This window comes from Aquarana catesbeiana, linkage group LG02 (genome assembly GCF_042186555.1).
Source record: "Aquarana catesbeiana isolate 2022-GZ linkage group LG02, ASM4218655v1, whole genome shotgun sequence".
NCBI lineage: Eukaryota > Metazoa > Chordata > Amphibia > Anura > Ranidae > Aquarana > Aquarana catesbeiana.
Window position 1 is genome coordinate 191249785 of NC_133325.1, and position 14179 is coordinate 191263963.

Consider the following 14179-nt stretch of genomic DNA (forward strand, 5'->3'; position numbering starts at 1 on the left):
ACTACAATTCACTATCGGATCCAGCTGCAAGACACAAAGTCAACCGACAGGAAGATGACATTGCTTAACTACATCGCCTTGATTGGCAAGGAGAAGTATCCTGAGGTGGCAACATTCTACAATGAGCTTCATTTTGTGGAGAAGGCAGCAGCAGGTAAGAACTGCGACAGTCCAATACAACCAAGTGTTTTGCCTCTCAGTACAGTGCTGTTTTTTAAAACCCGTTCCACACAAAACATTTCCTTTTTGGATAAAAAGGGAAAGTTTAGAACTTTTGTCAAGCTCATACAGCTGTGTCCTCAATTGATATGTTTCCACTTGTGTCTTGTCCAAAAAACTCCGTCAGTCCCTAACACAGATATTGTTACTTGTACATAAAGTGAGGGGATATCTCCCCATCTGAGATGCACACTGCAAATATTTTCTTATTTCTGCTTTGTCCAGTGTCTCTTGAAAACGTCCTTATGGATGTAAGGGAGCTTGGGAAAGGAATGGACTTAATTCGCAAGGAGAGCAGTCATCATGACAATAGTGTTCTCAGGAACTTTGTGAGTGGAAATGAAGGAAAACTGGACAAGATTCAGAAGGATGCCAGAACAGCAGAGGTTAGTACATCGAAGCAAAGCTAAAAGCAAATATTAACTAACCTTTAATCCAGTTATGTACGGATTATAAAAGAATTCATGTGCATCTAATATTAGGCTCAGTTAACCCTGCCGTGACTTTGGATCCGAGTTGTGAGACCTCAAGTCGCGTGACATGTGAAGTCCCATGTTAATCAATGAGAGCTGTTTTAATTAGCATTACTGAAGTCGCTCCGACTTTAGAAAAGTTTCCCGTACTACTTTAAGGTGACTTCTATCTGACTTTGTGCCCACAGACTTTAATGAAAATTGCCTCCAAGTTGGATCCTCATCTTAATTGATGTGATTTGGATCTGACATTACAGGAAGGTTACCCAGACATTTCCTGGAGTTGCTTCAAAGTCACACTGAAGTTGCACATACGTCGCCTGGCAAAGTCGCACTGTAAGTCGCCTGACTTTCAGATCGTGGCAGTGTGAACTGAGCCTTAGCGGCTGTATTTTGTTTTGTTTCTGTGTTTTTCCCTTTATTTTCACCTGGTGAAGCTGCCAGTAATACACTTTTTGTCCTAGCGTGACAATGTTCTCTTATGCTGGGTGCACATGGGAAATAGTTTTTTTTTTTTGTTCGACCCAGCGGCACTACCCCTCTTCCTTGCCAAGAACACAGTGATCAGCTCTCGCAGCCATTGGTCTTGAGCACTGATCGGATTTTGATTTTCGAACATGTTCCTTAGACAGAAGCCAGTCGAGGATCTTTATTGTATCTACATATGAGTAACATGGTCATACTAAAAGTATGTTAGCCAGGCAGGAAGTATTGTGGAACTCTGCAGAATCCCTCCCACTTTCTTCATCTCTCTAACATAGACGTAGGTGTTCTGTAGTGCAGAGGTGGGCTGATAACACACTGCTTGAGATATACACAGGACAGCACAGGTTTTTGCACCTATTGAACAGATATAATAAAATGCTTTGGATTGTATATTTAACAGACCAAAATGTAGCAAATAAATGAAGTTTACTGATAGGGTTTACATATACGTTTAACGTATTCCTGTATGTTTTCCCAAAAGAACTGTCCCTGTAGTAAACAGAACTGTAACTATAAATGTGTTAAAATAAAAAATCTATCGACTGTGCTACCTGTACAAATCCCATGCATTGTGCACATTACAATATTAGTATGGACAGGAACCCGGCATAGGAAGAAGATTGAAGAGAGTAGTTTGTAGTGCTGTCATGCGAACACGTTTTAGATACTAGGAGCTGGAAGCAAAGGAAGTTAGGCAATTTACAGAAGAGGAGCTGACAGTCAACTCTACAGTATTGCAGTTAATAGGAGTGATATACACTCACCGGACACTTTATTAGGAACACCTGTTCAATTGCTTGGTAGCACTAATTGCTAATCAGCCAATCACAGCCAATAAGGAGGGAGAGTCTCAGACAGCCGAGACCCTTGTGCAAAATTGCTGGATCGAGATGGGGCTGCTGCACACAAAAGGTTTTTTATCTTAATGCATAGAATGCATTAAGATAAAAAAACCCTCTGACTTCAGAACGTTCTTTTTTTTTTTTTTTTTTTTACATTAATGCATTAAGGTACAAAAAAGGTCTGTGCTGCAGGTTTCCTCAGCCACCACTTATACTTACCTGAGCCCGATCTCGATCGGTTCCCACTGCTGTCATTTAAATCCTGTGGTGGGGGAAGGGGGGGCACAAACTGCACTGTCTGTGTCTATAGACGCAGACAGGGCAGCTCGGAAGTGAGCCTACACAAGTGCCCCTATAGAAAGCAGCTTTCCTTGGTGGCATTCGCCGTAGAGAAGGAGCCAGAAGCATTGGTGGGGGGACACCAGAAGAAGAGAATCAGGGCTGCTCTGTGCTATACCATTGCACAGAGCAGGTAAGTAGAACATATTTATTATTTAAATTAAAAAAAATAAAGCTTTAATATCACTTCAAAGCTAAAATCCCAATAAAACAAAGTGTGCCTAAATACAAGAGCTGGGTATTGTTAGTTGATTATTTCTCTAGACATGTGCAGTAATCCAGCATGCAAAATCTCCTGTACTTTTCCTCTGTGCAGGAGTTTCCTGTAATAAAGACCAGTTAGCGCTGCTCTCTCTCTTTGTGCAGAGTGACTGGTCTTGTATCTGCCCCCTCCTGTAGTTTCTTGGACTCACTATTCTCCACCCATGTGCAGCCCAATGATGTGTCACCACTACTTGAAAAGGTAATGTCTTGGTTTGCAAAGGCACACAAAGTGAATTTATATCCATTGTGGCAAATGGATATATGAATATTGGAAAGTTTTCCAGCCCCTAGAGTTCAGTTTGAAACGTTAGTGGACATATATAATAGACTCGGTGGCAGCATTCCAGATGGTTTCCCTCTTTCAGTGATGCAGCTATAGCCATAGTGTATAAACTGGTCTATACAGGCATTCATCTTACTTTCTTAGCTTGTGACACAATAACTTTTTTTTTTTCAGTTGCGTGTATTGTTTGCCTCTATCAGTTGTTTTTTCCTGCCTTATTTGAATGTTCTGTCTGGGTATTTTTAGCAATCTGTCCCACTGTGATTCCTCCCTCCCACCCTTCCCTTCACTGTGCCTGCAGGAAATGTAGACTTGTGAAGTTTTATAAGCCTTTAGAAGGGAGCAGTATCTCCAGATCTCTCATTTTTTTTCTTTGCAGGAAGCATACGCAGCTGTGGTGCTTTACTTTGGAGAAAGTCCAAAGACAACGCCGCCCTCCGTGTTCTTTCCAGTATTCGCTCGTTTCATCAAATCATATAAGGTATACATGCTAAACCCTGTGTCACATACTGGCATGCGCCTTTACTAAGCACTTTAGAAGCACCTGTGTGGTTTTTAGTGTCTTTTGAGCAAAGAAGACAGGCTCTTTCCTGCCATTGTTCCAACAGGAAAAGGTCTTGGGTCAGAGTGTGGCCACCTACCTAGTGACCGAATAACACACTTCTTGTCCATTAAGTTGGATTGCAGCAAGGAGAGATGGATCCTTGTGGATATGTTAACTGGGGAAACTGCCCTTTGATCCATTTGTTTCCAGAAACATCTTAGCTTTGTCGCCCTACTGAAGTGCTATCACAATCACATGCTCAACGTAGGCATCTAAATGAAGAGCCATCTGAGCGGGGTCATACATACTTATGTGTAGTGAAATGTGTTTGCACAAATCAGAAATTAAGTAAATGATCTTTAGTCTAAACACAAAGAGGATGGTTGATAACTTTAGACACACATTTAGTTTTGTGCAAAGCATCCTTGAATAAGAATCAAATCTCTCCCCATATTTTGTTCTCTCTCCTCTGTCTCTTTATACATGTATAAGGGTTGCACTCATACCGTCTTTTTACTGGCAAGTATGAGCACCAACACTTTTGGTCAAGTACTCGCCAGTACCGATACCTTTTGTGGTGCGAATTGAGCCCATACAAAATGGATGGGCTCAAATCACACTGCAAAGAATCGAAATGCGAAGCGAAGCCTGTGTTCACACAGGAGCGGTGCGGGAAACCTCATGCGATTCAGACAAGAATCTCATCGCATTTCTGTTCAAATCACATGTGATTCTTTGCAGTGTGATATGAGGCCATTCGTTTTGTATGGCTGAAATCTCACTGCAGAAGTATCGGTTACGAGTATCGGAGCATTTTCATGAGTGTAGCGATACAACCCTAATATAAATATATAGTAGAAAAGGACGATGGGACACAACCTCCAATGCAAACGATTTTTACAGAAAAATCTTCAAGACATATATAATGTGGCAGCTACTGTACAGTTACAAGCATGCCATGCTCTTCATCAGGCGGGTGCACAGATTTCTCAGTAAAAAAATTTTGTATTGGAGATTGTGTCCCATCTAACCCAAAGATGGTCACTGCACTCAATATACAAGAAAAGTGCCCTAGTACTCCATAAATAAAGCTTCATGTATCTAATTCCTAGTTGGAAGGCACCCACGGGTCTTCACACCGAATAAAGGTGTAACATTTATTGTTTCAAGGTTTTGATGGATCACGGTTCATCTTTCTCAAAGCGCTGACAATTGAACAAGCTTTTAAACCACCAATAACATCTCTCCAAGTGGTGAAGTCACATAGTCCATATATATGAACAGAACTATGCCAGTCCATAATAATTACCTTTAGTGTGTCTTCTTTATAAAGTCTATTCATTTATGTATTAGAGTAATATGACTGTCCCATGAAACTGATAACAGGCCTGATTTGTGCTGTTTAACCAAATAGGAAGCTGAACTTGAGAATGAGATGCGCAAGAAGCAGGAGGAGGTTCTGCGAGAGAAGTTATTGGCACAAGAAGCAAAGAAGATGGACCCTAAGGTATGGTCTACACGACTGAAGTGCCTCTAAGCACCATGGACTGTGGCATAAATGGTCCTGCACGCTGAAATGCAAGCACCATCATTGCTTCTGGTATCAGGAGAACATTGATTCAAGCAGATTTATGAAGTGATGCCTTCCTAGTTGTTCTCAGTTCTGATCTGTAGTCATGTTGTACTACTAATTTACAGCCCAGAATGCAGACAAGTTAAATCAGAACAAAACAATGCTTGAGCCTGTGATGAAGGCCTCATGTACACTGCTGCTGCTAAACTGATGTTTAGGAGCAGTTGGGCATTTTTTTCAACTGTTCCTGAACTCTCCTCTATGTTATCTTATCAGTACATGTACACAGGGTCCTTATAGTAGTTTCTAGGCAGTTGAGATTAGAGGATTTTTTGGAATGCAAAAAAATAGGTTTAGAAGCTGAGTTTAGAGGCATTTCAGAGCCAACCGCTTCTAAGCGCGGTATCTCGCGTTTAGCCGCCAGGCGTGTTTCATTTTTGGCTATTTTGTAAATATATCATTTTTTTTAAACACGGCAAAACGGACGTTTTAAACGTGGGTTACTATCTGTCAAGTTAAATCCTTCAGGAAAGGTTGTAAAAACGTCCCATGTACATCAAGCCGAAAGGTGTCAAAGCACAAAAAAGAAAGAAAGAAAAGACCTGGGTGAGAGGTTATATTTGCAGTTGTGGTTGGTAGTGCCCCTGAATATATTAGAATGCGATTGTGTATTCTTAATGTAGAGGGTTTGATACAGCGCCAACAGTTTGCTCAGCACTTTATAAAATAAAGGGAGGCAGAACAGTTACAATACAATGATAAGAGGGTTAGGCGGACCCTGCTTGTGAGAACTTACAACATAGAGGTAAAAAAACGATACGGATCGGTTCACACTTGAATCGCACAGGAATGCAGTATGCGTTCCTGTGCAATAGCTGTGTGACTCAGTGCGGTGAGATTTCAGTCCATTGATTTGAATGAGCTGAAATCAAACTGGATTGCACAAAAAGTAGTGCATGCGCTACTTTTCAAAAACGCACTTCAACTGTTTTCGCATGGCACTGTGGGTATGCTAAGATTATATTGATACCCGCAGCATATCGCACACCCAGTGCATATTAAACGTGGTGCGATATAAGGCTCCAGTCACATTTGGCATGTTGGCATCTCAGGCAGAATGGCTGCAATTCTGCCCGCGATCTCAAATCACACTACAATCGCAAATGGCATGTTCGGGTGCCATCCATTTTCAATGGCACCTAAAATGCGGTGTGGTTTCCTTGCATTTATCTGGCCCTTGGGGCATTATTCCTTCCACTGACACCAGTGATGGGGCACTATTCCTCTCACTGACAGCAGTGATGGGGCACTATTCCTCTCACTGACAGCAGTGATGGAGCACTATTCCTCTCGCTGGCAGCAGTGATGGGGCACTATTCCTCTCGCTGACAGCAGTGATGGGGCACTATTCCTCTCGCTGACAGCAGTGATGGGGCACTATTCCTCTCGCTGACAGCAGTGATGGGGCACTATTCCTCTCGCTGACAGCAGTGATGGGGCATTATTCCTCTCGCTGACAGCAGTGATGGGGCACTATTCCTCTCGCTGACAGCAGCGATGGGACACTATTCCTCTCGCTGACAGCAGCGATGGAGCACTATTCCTCCCGCTGACAGCAGTGATGGGGCACTATTCCTCTCGCTGACAGCAGCGATGGGGCACTATTCCTCTCGCTGACAGCAGTGATGGGGCACTATTCCTTTCGCTGACAGCAGTGATGGGGCACTATTCCTCCCGCTAACAGCAGTGATGGGGCACTATTCCTCCCGCTGACAGCAGTGATGGAGCACTATTCCTCCCGCTGACAGCAGTGATGGAGCACTGTTCCTCCCACTGACACCAGTGATGGGGCACTATTCCTCCCACTGACACCAGTGATGGGGCACTATTCCTCCCACCAAGACCAGTGATGGGGCACTATTCCTCCCACCAAGACCAGTGATGGGGCACTATTCATCCCTCTGACAACAACGAGGGACAATTCCTCCCACTGACCCAAATGATGAGGGGCAATTCCTCCCACTGATACCAAAGATCAGGCACTATTCTTCCCATGCCACCAAAAATGAGGCTGTATTCCTTCCACTGACACCATTTTCTAATCCCACTGGTCACAGTCTGGTCCTCCTAAAGTCTGAGGAGCTATAAACTGGCCCTTTGTTTGGAAAGTTTGGAGATCCCCGATCTAGGATAATCCTCATATTCATCAATTATTACTGTTTAGATCTTTCCACATGAAATATCTGGATTTTTTCATATGAGTAAAATAAGGAATATTGGTTGATATGAATGCATTCTATTTTCGGAGAGTAAAGTTTACTGAATGAAGAAGGAAATGTATCTAATGTTTTGCACACCATTTTTATCTCTCTAGTCTCCAGCACCGAAAAATAAACGTCAGCAACAAGATCTGATAGCAGAGCTGCGGCGGCGGCAAGCCAAGGACCATCGACCGGTGTATGAAGGAAAGGATGGAACCATTGAGGACATAATAACTGGTGGGTGTTTTAGTTAGCAAGTGAGTTAATTTAATGCTTCCTTACAGTCATCTCTCTAAAATGTTCTTCCTTATTTTTGCCCCAATGTATATAGTCCTCACTAATGGGGGCTGCTGAACCTCTCTTTTCAGTTTGCCTTATTTGACCATGTATGTATTTCTCTGTTTCTCCAACCTGCATTGATGGCTGCAGTCCTGAAGAGTGTTCCCTTCACAGCCAGAACAGCCAAGAGAGGCTCTCGCTTCTTCTGTGATACATCCCTATTTGAGGATTCAAACTGTTAAGCCCAATGCCTTTAAAAAGTATGTAAAGGTATAATTCTGCATGCATTGTGACCTTCCTTGTCTGGCCATGGATGGCCTGTCATGAAGAACACTGGAATGCATGCCCAGGCCTTGCACTTTAACCTTGTAGTCATGATTACTAATCCCCTGCGATGCACCTGACTGCATGCGACATCTACATACTCTTCTGTCAGTGCATTCAATATTCACACAAAGCACAGTGTACAGCCATAGGGAGAAGGTTTGTGCTGTTTTGTCAATTTTTTGGTGAAAATGCTATCAGATTGTAGACCTCATAATTAGTGAAGATCATGAACCCCTGTACCAATTTTATGTACAATTGTCTTTTTGACATTTGATATATTGGCTCCATATAGAACATCGTCTTCTAAGCTTCCTAACAGTTTGTCTTTTAGTAGAAATGGCTAGTGCTGTTCCTGTACACAGGTCAGCTGTGCCCTTACCCAGGTAATAGGGAAAACCTTTACCAGGCCCAGAGCAACTGGCCATAATTATCATTATCAAGCCACCTCCCTCGCTAGCTGTGCTTGTGTGGAATATTGCCTGTCCTGCACTCGTGCTGTTTATTTGTAACCGGTGGAGAGAGCAGTGTGACCTCCATAGGAACTTGTGGCAAGAGAAAGTTATAAGGTAGAGCGCTTATTTTATTTTTTCTCCATATGGGGGAGAGTGCTGCTCTTTATATACTACGCTTTAGTTTTCATTTTCCCAGTTATATACCTTCCTTTCTATTTTATCTCTCAGATTAGCTACCAGGAAGATTCATCTTTAGTTTCCTATTCTCTTGCAGAGGGTAAGAAGAGGGACAGCTGATCTTCCTGTATAATAGCTATTGCTGGCTATGCTGCTTCTGCCTTGTGCCAAATTTTGTCTCCTATAACAAGCATTTGCTTTAAGTGACTGACAATGTTGTGCCTGTTGATACCAGCCCACACACAGAATTAAGATCTGAACTTATAGACAGATAATGCTGTTGAGTTGAATGAAAAGAGAACGTGTTACGATTAGGAACAATTAGAAGCAAGGAAAATGATGTACAATGCAGGGACTTTTGCAAGGTCTAGTATCTAGAAAGTATCTAACTCTTTGATGTGTCCATTTTGACCTCTAAGAATAGTCAGTTTTTGCTAACTGCACAATTTGCCGTACAGACCAGTGATGGTCTGCCACCTTGATGTAAAGGCTTTCATTTTATTATTAACCTGGTTTGGGCCCTTCTTTAAGGTTCATTGGGGCATACACATCTTATGAGTGATAAAATCAAGGCTAAGAAAGGTGGCTGTACATGGTACTAATTTCTTGAAACCACGGGTTTCAGGAAAGAAATGATTCCTCCATCAACACAGACAGTGCTGACAGGGGAATCAGCAATTGTCTTCTCGGGGTGGGAGACGGTGATTAACCCTAGGGGCTATAGAATCCGCTAGCGATAATCGCAAGAGAACCTGGCAGGCTGGTTGTACCCAAGTTGATTGATCAATCAACTTTGGTACATTCAGCTAGCCTATTAATGGATCAAATCTCGCCTGGCTTTCAAATTCGAATGGTGTATGGCCAGCCTTAGATGCCTGTGAACTATCATTGGCTTTGCAAAGTATGCCAGTAGCTAGGTCCATTACTATCTGTACTCAGTACCAGTGTGAGTTCTGAACTTACCATCAGTTCTACCTTCATAGCGGACTGTGCCTGAAGGACCGGAATACAAAGCACATTTTTAATGAAATTTACTCCTAAGCAAGCATTGTAGGACCACATGCAGTTCTGAGCACAATGGAGCTAGTTAAGAATGGCATTCCATGTATCTACATTTCCTATCCAACATATTGGATATGTCAGCAGTCTCTTCAAGCAGAAAATGATCAGACCAGTAATATACACTATTTACAAAGTTGGTTTTTGTGTTCTAACAATTTTAAATTTGCCATACATATGAGGTTGAGTTTATCTTAGAAGAAAGCTTCAGAAAATGTGTTCGATCACAGACAGGCTCAATGCCTTAGTGTTGTCAATAACTATTATATGTGCAGCTAATGGTATTCCTTTTTCACCACTGACTCTCAACTCTACAAAGCTTCCAGTCTCGTGTGTACGGTGCCTTTGCCTGCTTCAGCCACAGAGCTCTCTTGTCCTCTGTGCACATCTGACAATTCACTTGTTTTATCTTTTCAGATCTCCGTAATCAGCCCTTCAGACGTGCAGATGCAGTTCTGCGGCATGCCTGGAGGCGGAGCTAGCACATCCAGTTCCATGAGCCAGATCAGGCCTTGCCGTGTATGTTGCTCCTTGGAGCAGATGAACTTAAAACACTCAGCAGATGACTGTGCTCCACATGTTAAGGGAAATGAAGAAGCCGGGACACTTCACAAAATAGAAGAAAAAGTGCCTTATTGCTACAGTATTATAGAACTATTTTTCTTTTACTATTTATATTTTCTTAAGTTTTTACTGTTGAAATTGTAAATATTTTTTTTTTGTAAGGTTGCCCGACCAATATTGGCTGCTCTGGGCAAAAAGTGCCTTGTAAGTGTTAAAAGTTTTTTTTATGCAGTTAAGTAGATTGAACACTAATGTGATGTAAAGACTGAAGCCTCTGGTGGAACGGGCTGGTAATGTTAAATGTATGCCTTCTGGCTTTGGCAAGGTTAATATAGCAAGAACATTTTTACATATTTTTACTTTATCCTGATCATGGGGGGAAGAAAAAGGAAACGTGTCAAATTTTTGAGTTTGATTCAGAGAGTTGTAGAGAAATCGCATATATATAATGAAATTAGTGCAGAAATGATGATGGTTTATGGGTTTCTTTACCCAGCTGCTGATCTCTCATGCTGTCAGCTGACCTGTCTATTGAATCATGTAGACATTCTCTCTACCTGTCTTTGTGATGCAGGTGACAGATCCCCCCCCCCATTCTTCACCACCTTGTTTGTCAGTTATTTGCTGAGACAGCTAATCACAAAGAGGAATTTTGTCAGCAGAACTATAGAAATAGTTCTGGAGGAGCAATCTACACTTATTTCAATAGACTGCTTAGCTAGACGCAACATGATGCAAAAGTATTATAATGGAAAAACACGTCAGCTGCACAAACTTCACAGCTGGTGGAAGGAGATCCAATACTTTTGTTACATAAACAGCACTGTATGATGTAAGTATGCATTAGATGGGCAGGCATGTCAATTCTGTGACTTAATTTGGAGTCACGACATTTACAGATGCAGTGTTGTCTTCTTAGTGGGACTGTAAGACAGGTTAAAAGTAACCTACCAAGATAGAAACATGAGGAGTTGTCATTGCTGACCTTTTTTTTTTCTTTTTGGAAATGGCAACATCTATAGCCATGGCTGGCTGCCATCCCTACCCTTACTTTACTACTTGGTCCAATCAGTGACCTGACATGTGTGTGATTGGCAGGGGCAGGACATCTGGTATGCACATGCTTGGTCCTGGTCACTGACTCACTAACTGGTGAAGCACAAATGAGGGGACCAATTTCTTTTTCCTATACCAGCAGTGGCAGCTGCCATTTACCTGTCCTGCAAATTCCTCTCATGCTGCCTTTCTGCACCTTGCATCTTTATAACATTATAACTGTGTCTACGGTAAACTGGCGTACCTAAAGCCGTTATCATTGCTTTTATTTGCATCAAAATGTAAAAGTGTAAATGCAATGCCTGTCTTGCTTCTCTTGCATACTCCCAGGAGCTCTCTTCAGAGTTACAATATTACTGTTTACAATATTAATGAGAGATGTTGCAGTGCCGTGACCCCATCTAATTCATCCTGGCTTATGATGAATTTATTAAATTGCAGCTGCCTTGTGTTTTCACTAGAACAATAAACAGGTAATTGAGTATACACTTTTACACACTATAGATGTATAAAAGCAACTTGGACACCAATCTTCTTTCCAGTGTACCTGTCACCTACAAAGAGCAGACAATATCAGTTTCCTATATGCAAATAACATTATTGCAGTATGAGATAGGAATGCAGTGATGCTGCCAGTTTATAGGAAATGATAGTATTGTAAATATAGGTCAAATCCACAAAATGACTGCTTACGTTTTTTTGTACATGACAGGTACAGGCCACTCTGCACAGGCCAGAAATGTTTATGCAATGTTTCCAGTCTGCACACTTTATTTTGCTATGATATATTTATATGTATTTAAGCTGTACCTGAATGATGTGTCTTACCAGTCTCTCCCATTCCTACCCATACATACTTCACAGTGAAGTCTCTTTTTATACTTTGGTAGGTTTGGGATAGGCATTCCTCTGTGTCAGACTCAGAAGTCTATGATACATCTACATTTTTGATTAATGATAATTTATTTTTAAATTGTTCAGATCAGCAAATTTGAATCCAGCTTGTCAACCTGATTGGTGGACAATTGGACCAAGTCTTTGGCATTGGGGAATCTGCTTTTTTTTTTTTTTTTTTTTGCTTACTAAAGTCTTACTGTCCGTTTGCTAGTCAGAGTCAAAACTATTTTAGTTTTTGTTTTTTGTTTTTAATTTAAGATTTTAAGCGAGGGGTCTTTTGCCTATATTTTATATTTTTGGTCAAACATTTTAAAGATGACGATGATGGTTATTTAAATCACAGGGAAAACGTAGCTTGCAACTGACTGGTCGGAAGAAGATTTTTCTTTTTTTTTTTTTTTCTTTTTTTTTTTTAACAAAACCATTTTCTCATTATTTCAGTAACATTCCATGTTTTTTGTTAGATATTGCAGGGACCACTGGGGGAGATTTACTAAAGCTGGAGAGTGCAAAATCTGGTGCAGTTTTACTTATAAACCAATCAGGTTTTATTATCAAAGCTTAATTAAACAAGCTGAAGTTAGAAGCTGATTGGCTACCATGGACAGCTGCACCAGATTCTGTGTGCTCAAGTTTTAGTAAATCTCCCCCTCTGTGTAGTTATGTTTTAACATTCCAAGTTTCTTGTTTACTATACAAAAAAAGAAACATTGCCTGGTTAGCAATGTATAGTGAATGGCACAGTGTGTTAAGGTATCTGCCATGTATGAAGTAGTGTAATCAGAAACAAGAGCAAACTTTCCCATGTGTAAGTTCCGATGACTTTGAATGTATACAATGCAAATACAAAGTTTTATAAGCCCAAAATTCAATAGTTTTTTTCTGTGCTCTCTTTTAGGCACTATTTGCATGGGTATATTGCACCACTGCTAATTCCAGGCAGCAAGAATCTACTGATTCCTACTGCTGGGATTGACAGGTGTGTGTAGATAGCAGTGGCTGCTGAGCCCATACAATGCAACGACATACTGGTGATCGCGTCTGGACGCACACACAAAGTGCTGCTGGCATTTGTAGCATGGCAAAATGCCTTTGCAAATTGTGCCTTATACAGTGCCTTTCCTAAATTGGGTAAAAAGCCATATTATCCTTTGCAGCTGCTATGCATCTTATCATTCAGCTAAACCTAGAAAATCCTATTCATGCACTATATTACATCCCTGTCCCCCTGGGCATTGCCATCTACACTTCAGTTACAATCTGTTCTCTAAATTTGTTTAAGTTTTAGAACACAGTGTTGGCTGTTTGTCTTTGCCCCACAAATAACAGTGGTGACAGTTTGATGACCTATAGTTTAGTTTATTTGCTCACCTCCAGCAGTGTTATCATTGCAATACATGCAGAAGACAACAGGGGTCTGCTGCAAGCTCGTGGTTTTCTGTACCATAATAATTCTGCATGTGGAATACATTCCTGTCCTTCTTCTCCAGAGCCCACAGACATGCAGAGCAGTGTGCTATCAGAGAAGGTGTCCTTCCATACCTTTTCTCAGTGTATTAACCATGTACAGTATGTTATTTCTGATGTTAAGAAGCCAGTAATTGTTTATTACAAGTCAAGTTTAAGTTCTTTAAGTGTCAGGTTTCAGGAAAATATTTAGTGCTCTCTGTTATATTATTATTTTATTTTGTCATCAATAAATGTGCAGAGCCCTATCATTCCATGTGTGTGACTCTACCTGTGTTTAGTATCAAGTAGACCAGTTCGCACTACAATGCAAAGGCGGAGGGTACTGAGATGGTCCAGACCACTGATAAGGGTAACAATGTTGTATAATCACAGCAATTAATGAACAATAGATGTGTTGGTTGTGGAGCTTTAGGCCCCTTTCACACGATCGGACCGTTTAGGTCCGCCTGTCAGTTTTGACGGCGGACCTGAACGGGCACTCCATGTTAGTCTATGGAGCGTTGGATGTCAGCGGAGACATGTCCGCTGACATCCGACCCGGTCCGATCCGCTAAAAGCAGACTGATGGCCCTACGTCCAGATCCGTCGCTATCGGATCGGGTGAGATCTGATGA

General features: G+C 41.5%; 1 protein-coding gene across 5 annotated transcripts in view; it reads left to right on the top strand.

The window, feature by feature from the left end:
* FMNL3 (formin like 3) overlaps positions 1-13813 on the top strand; it is a 160415-nt gene extending 146602 nt beyond the window's left edge. For 2 of the 5 annotated variants that reach the window (XM_073614092.1, XM_073614095.1), the window contains 7 exons: positions 25-154; positions 445-605; positions 3286-3387; positions 4865-4957; positions 7398-7521; positions 7714-7823; positions 9996-13813. In XM_073614092.1, the coding sequence (XP_073470193.1) occupies positions 25-154; positions 445-605; positions 3286-3387; positions 4865-4957; positions 7398-7521; positions 7714-7805 (702 nt within the window). In that variant the 3' untranslated portion in view covers positions 7806-7823; positions 9996-13813. Of the gene's footprint in view, positions 1-24; positions 155-444; positions 606-3285; positions 3388-4864; positions 4958-7397; positions 7522-7713; positions 7824-8570; positions 8620-9995 lie in introns of all 5 variants that reach the window. The other 3 variants (XR_012241565.1, XM_073614094.1, XM_073614093.1) reach the window with 3 other exon arrangements.
* The last annotated feature ends 366 nt before the right edge of the window (positions 13814-14179 follow it).